Source organism: Notolepis coatsorum, assembly GCF_963971535.1.
Source record: "Notolepis coatsorum genome assembly, chromosome: 1".
In the NCBI taxonomy this organism is placed as follows: domain Eukaryota; kingdom Metazoa; phylum Chordata; class Actinopteri; order Aulopiformes; family Paralepididae; genus Notolepis; species Notolepis coatsorum.
This window is the reverse complement of record NC_140165.1, coordinates 101,837,205-101,843,688: the sequence shown is the minus strand read 5'-3', so window position 1 is coordinate 101,843,688 and position 6,484 is coordinate 101,837,205. Positions and strand designations below refer to the sequence as shown.

Below are 6,484 nucleotides of genomic sequence, written 5' to 3'. Positions count from 1 at the left end.
GATGATACTAACTGAACTGTTGTGATAACCTGGTGGATGATACTAACTGAACTGTTGTGATAACCTGGTGGATGATACTAACTGAACTGTTGTGATAACCTGGTGGATGATACTAACTGAACTGTTGTGATAACCTGGTGGATGATACTAACTGAACTGTTGTGATAACCTGGTGGATGATACTAACTGAACTGTTGTGATAACCTGGTAGATGATACTAACTGAACTGTTGTGATAACCTGGTAGATGATACTAACTGAACTGTTGTGATAACCTGGTAGATGATACTAACTGAACTGTTGTGATAACCTGGTGGATGATACTAACTGAACTGTTGTAATAACCTGGTAGATGATACAAATGCTTTGTTGTTGTGTTGGATTTTAAATGTGAATGTTAATTAACAGGGTCTACAATATTGATACAATCTTGTTATAACAATAAAAAAGAGAGCATAAGATCTTGTTATGTGATTAGTGACTTGTTCCGTCTCCTTCAATAAAAACATTGGACCATCAGAGTGAACCAAGAAAAAAAAATGAAAAAATAAACGTCAGTTTTGTAAAAAAAAATTTATGTAACAATTCAAAAAGTCATACGCTCGGCAAAAAAGACATTCAAATCAAATAAACATGACTGACCCGGGGGTGCGTTCAGAATGCTTCCGGTGTTAAGTCAAGTACTCTGCCACGTAAACGGTGCTAGAAAGGAACGTTGTCTCCAAAAACAAAATGCAATTGTGTTAATTTAACCTGCAGATCTATCTATGCTTTTAAGCCTTCACTTTGTAATGTAATAAATGATCAAAACCTTAAAAATGTTACGGGTGTTAACTTATCTGTTATAAATTAATTGTGTATAATCAGACATTCAGGACACACCCCTGGTATGAAAGAGACCTCTTTGGCACAGAACACAAACCATAAAACAACCCAAAAAAAAGTAAACAAACAACAATAATTAAAAAATGCTAGCGCTTTAAAAAAAAAAAATTATAACGCAGTAAACACATTGACAAAACAATAATAATAATAATAATAATAATAATTAAAAACAAAATCAAGATTTGGCAATGTGACCGTTCCCAGCAAAAACACAGGTCTCAGTCTGCATAGGCCTGCGTGCAAAACCGCGTCATTGTCATAACGAGAGCGTGCCGGGGTTCGGGTCAAGGTCGGTGTTTTTTTTTCCTTTTTCTTTTTTTTCTTTTCAAGCCCAAGCATGGGAGGGGGGGGGGGGGTGGGGGGCAAGAGGAGGGGGCGGAGTGCTTCAGTCCCTCTCCCCCCTCGCTGCTGTGTCTCCTCTCCGTCCTCCTCGTGTGTTTCCGGACAAGATCCTCCCGCCATAAGGTCTCTTTAGTGCAAATTGACTGTGGGCTGTCGATCACCCCCTCTGGGTTGGCCCTCAAGGTCATTTTCGGAAAGGCGGCGAGGCTGTGTTTGGTTTGGCTCCGGGGACCGGTCTGAGGGCGGGAGAGAGAAGGAGAGGGGAGAGAGGAGAGAGGGGGGGGGGGGAGAGGAGAGAGGAGAGAGGGAGGGGGGGGGGAGAGGAGAGAGGAGAGAGGGAGGGGAAAGAGGAGGAGAGAGGGAGGGAAAAGAGGAGAGAGGAGAAGGGAGAGAGGAGAAGGGAGAGAGGAAGGGGAATGAGAGAGGGAGAGAGCAGAGAGAGAGAGAGAGAGGAGAGAGGGAGGGGAAAGAGGAGAATTATGAGATTTTTTAACACACTGTCGGCTATTGAGCAGGCGGCCAATATAGAACACACTGTATTTTTTCCACCCATCCTGCTTCTGAAAATATATATACTGTACCAGAAGGATACATTTGAGTCGGAAATCGATGGGGTTCTAGAGTTTAGTATCAACACAGAGAGAGAGGGAGAGACAGAGACAGAGACAGAGAGACAGAGAGAGGAGAGAGAGAGAGAGAGAGAGAGAGAGAGAGAGAGAGAGAGAGAGAGAGAGAGAGAGAGAGAGAGAGAGAGAGAGAGAGAGAGAGAGAGAGAGAGATGTTGAGAAGGATCTTTATATACCTGGACCGCATTCGAAACCAGAACTACTATAAACATTAAGCAACCATCACCTTGAGGCTTCCGGGGGCGACCTCCGCTTTACAGCGGCTACATGAAACCATGTCCAACATGGCTGCCTCGGCCAGCGCAGGCGGCGTCTTTATAAACCTACACACGGCGGACGAGGGGCTTATCTGGCGGGCACTGAAAAAACCCACACCCAGATAAAGAGATAGAGGGAATCAAGGGAGGCAATATTTCTCTGAGATAGACCCCCCCCCCCCTCCATACTTTTTATAGGAAAGTAATAAAATGGCCATGCAAGAGGGGTTAGAATCTTGTTTAGGGGGAGCAGATCGAGGAAAAAAAAAAAAAAAAAAAACACAACAATGGCTCCTTTATGAGCGAGGCCTCTTGTAATGGTTATTCTCGATAACGTCAGGGAGAGTGATGTTCCCTGTGAGGTCAGTCTGAAGCCAAAGCAGCCTAAAATGATTCCCCAGACAGTGTGTTGAGGAATAATTTCAGAGCGGAAAGAAGTAGTGCATTCCGCTTTACCCACAGTGCCCTCCGCCATTCAACACTGTGTCACAATGGGCTTGCAGTGCAGTTCTACAATAGACCTGTCTCAAACCCTGCCCTCTTTTCTTGATCCTCCAATCACAGCTGTCGCTTACCTCTGACTTTACCTCAAAACTTTGTTTGTACGAGGAAGTCAGAGGTAAGCGACAGCTGTGATTGGAGGATCAAGAAAAGAGGGCAGGGTTTTGAGACAGGTCCATTGTGACTGTGTCTTCAGAGCCGCTGCCTCACAGGGTTCCCACGGACATTGCAAAATGAAATTCAAGGACTTCTAGGTACTTTTCCAAGCACTATTTTTCATTTTCAAGGATGTCACTGGAAGAATACAATTAACTTTTAACTTCTTGGCCTGCTTGCCAGCTAGAGCATCACACGCAAAGAAATGAGGAAAAGCAGTTGGAGCGTGCGAGACCGACTCGTGAGATTTTATTAAAAACAGAATAAAAAATATATATTCTTGATTCAGAACAATTTGATCATGGATGAACAAAACATTCAATGCGAATGGTTGATTTGAATTTCAAGGACTTTTTAAGCACCTTGTTAAAATAATTGGCTGTTTTCAAGGAATTCCAGGCCTCGACTTTTCTTTGTAAAAAATCAAGCACTTTAAGCACTTCAAGGACCTTGTGCAAACCCTGTGTTCATTATGTTGGTTCCAATAGAAACGGAATGGTCTGTGTGTGTGTGTGTGTGTGTGTGTGTGTGTGTGTGTGTGTGTGTGTGTGTGTGTGTGTGTGTGTGTGTGTGTGTGTGTGTGTGCGTGTGTGCGTGCGTGTGTGTGTGTTTGTGCATGTGTGTGTGCATACTGGAATCATTGGTAAACAACCAACTTAAAGCATTTATCACAAAGCCTTCTATTAAGCCCACACCAATCTAGAGAAAAACACAGTGCGGTCTCAGTTATAAATGACATAGTATCTGCCTGTGACAAAGGAAAACATTGTGCTGCCCTGTTTGTAGATGTATCGAAGGCGTTTGATCATGTTGACCATGTTCTTTTCTATTATAAAGATTACACAGTGTTGGCTTTAATATAGGTGCTTGCAGTTGGTTTTCCAAAGCTATTTATCAGAGAGATTTCAGTGTGAAGCGGGAAACGGGACCAGCTTCTACCGATTACAAAAGGTGTCCTGGGCTCTGTCTTATTTAAGATAAGATAAGATGATCCTTTATTAATCCCCTTGGGGAAATTCGGGTGTCAAAGCAGCATGGGGGGGGATACAGGGGGGGGGGATGCATAGCTTCACAGTCCTATACAGTCCAGTATCTATATACACTATATATATACTTAAAGTATAGGTACAATACAATATAATATAAAAAAGTACAAACACAAGATAGTCCAGTGATGAGAGTCCAGTGATATGAGTCTCTTTCCATTTCCCATTTATATGAATCATATTATCTAATCTCTTAACGGCTGTCGAAGCCATCGTTATGCAGATGACACAGTTCTCTATTGTACTGCTGATTCTGTGCAACTGGCCTCCAAAAATGGACAACTCTCCTTTGACGCCCTGCAAGATGCACTTGGTCTTAAATTGGGGCTTAATACCAGTAAAACTAACTCCATGTTTTCCAAAGCCAGAAATATTGTTTGCGATGACTTGCATTATAATCTACTGTGAATGGTTCTGATATTGAGAAAGAATATAAATACGTTGGTATTTGAATTGATGAGACATTTACATTTAAATATCACCAGTAGATTGCGGCAAAATATAAACTTTTTGTATAAACAGAGCCAGAGCCCTGTTATTAGAAAGAGAGTTGTTGAAGCATGTTCCTGTCTGTTTTAGATGAGCTGGGTACAGGCCTCTAAGACGGGTACGACCTGCAGCTGGGTACAGGCTTTTTCCTTCTCTTCTCTGGGCAAAGCACCCATTTAGTTTGATTGTGTTATTGTTTTGTTTTGACTATACAACATACACATCCACTTATCACACATACTGTACAACACATGTTGTTAAAACTCATTGACTGCCACAAACAAGTATATTCGTTGTTGGGCGCCCTTGCATTGTATGCCAAAAACAAGTATATTTGTTTTATGTTTTTTTTTATCTACAAAAAGTTTTCTATTTTCCCATTTTCTATTTTTCTCCCATCCCGATTTCGTATTGTCCAATTCTACCCTCCCCTGTCTCGAACATTGTTGGCCATGCCTCCCACAAGCCGGCTGCAATGTGGACCAAGCCTTGCATCACGTGTCCCCTCCGGTACTCGAGGAGGCAGCTGTCGCATCTTTTCACCTGAACAGCGCGATCTCTCAGCGGCGAGGGTCTGCGCCGCCCCTGTGCCTCAAATAGATTCGCTATCAGCTCTATCTTTAATCTTTCAAAATGTTCAGTTGCTATCGCTATTAGCTCTATCTTTAATTTTTCAAAATGTACAGTTGCTATTGCATGCACTCATCTGTGTTTCACTACACACATGAGTGCATGCTTACCAACTGTCCGTCTGCAACACTACTATCACCAACATCTAAGAAGGGAGATCCCCCCTTGAACGGCCCTTCTAAGGTTTCTCTCCTCCACACTGCCTGTGGAGCTTTTTTCCCTATTGTTAGGTTTTAGTGAGTTTTTCCTTACCTTCGCGTGGGGTATGTCTGGGAGTGCTTGCATTCTTTCATTTATTTGCATTCATCTAAAAATGTTTGGACCTTATGGTGTTCTTGTTCTGTTCTTGACTTATTGTTATGTTTTCTTCTTGACTTGTTTAAAGAAGATCTGTACGGCCCATGGGGACATTAACGTGTGTTGTCGGGCCCTATAAATAAATTTGATTTGATTTGATTTGATTTGACACGCCGCCCTCGTTGCTTCCTGATTCTGCTGCGCAGACGCACCAACCGACCTGTAGGAGTCGCTGTCCACAACGTCCGATCCCCACCCACCAGCTTCCCACCCCCTAACACTGCCAATTGTATTAGTATGAACGACCAGCCAAGCTGGTAGCAACGCCGAGAGCTGGGCTCGAACCCAGCATCTCCTGCATTAGTGGCGAGCGCCTTGCCCACTGCGCCACTTAGCCGCCCTTTTAGTTTTTTTTTTTTTTTTTATGATACTAGACAGTCCCCCTGACCTTCTGTATGGATTTTGTAACACTGTGATGACGATTGAATCCCGATAGGTGGCAGTCTCGCCTACCTTTTGAGTAAATTTTTATAGCAAGGGGACGGAGCTTGATCAAGCTTTTTGTCTCGCCAGGAATGGCAAATCAACTATTATTTGCATTACTCATGTTCAGTCTATTCGCCCAGTATATTCACGCTGACCCTTTGTACACAAGACAAGAGCTACTGGACATATGGATATTTCCATATTCTCCGATGGACCGAACGACACACCGGGTCTGTTTACATCGCCTCCCCGGACAAAGAGGCCTCGTACGCGGCGAGGGATGGAGAGCAGAAGCGGGGCCGCAGAGCGACTGAGGCTATAGCTCTGGCTCCTCATAGGGCCGCAGAGCGACTGAGGCTATAGCTCTGGCTCCTCATAGGGCCGCAGAGCGACTGAGGCTATAGCTCTGGCTCCTCATAGGGCCGCAGAGCGACTGAGGCTATAGCTCTGGCTCCTCATAGGGCCGCAGAGCGACTGAGGCTATAGCTCTGGCTCCTCATAGGGCCGCAGAGCGACTGAGGCTATAGCTCTGGCTCCTCATAGGGCCGCAGAGCGACTGAGGCTATAGCTCTGGCTCCTCATAGGGCCGCAGAGCGACTGAGGCTATAGCTCTGGCTCCTCATAGGGCCGCAGAGCGACTGAGGCTATAGCTCTGGCTTCTCATAGGGCCGCAGAGCGACTGAGGCTATAGCTCTGGCTCCTCATAGGGCCGCAGAGCGACTGAGGCTAGCTCTGGCTCCTCATAGGGCCGCAGAGCGACTGAGGCTAGC

At 44.6% G+C, this 6,484-nt stretch overlaps 1 protein-coding gene across 1 annotated transcript in view; it reads right to left on the bottom strand.

The window, feature by feature from the left end:
• Window positions 1-563: 563 nt before the first annotated feature.
• Window positions 564-6,484, bottom strand: part of LOC311245014 (disintegrin and metalloproteinase domain-containing protein 19-like) — a gene marked incomplete at its 5' end in the record, with an annotated part of 148,091 nt that continues 142,170 nt past the window's right edge. Inside the window, one exon of the mRNA XM_084334766.1 lies at window positions 564-1,462. Coding sequence (XP_084190892.1) covers window positions 1,411-1,462 — 52 coding nt within the window. The remainder of the gene's footprint in view (window positions 1,463-6,484) is intronic.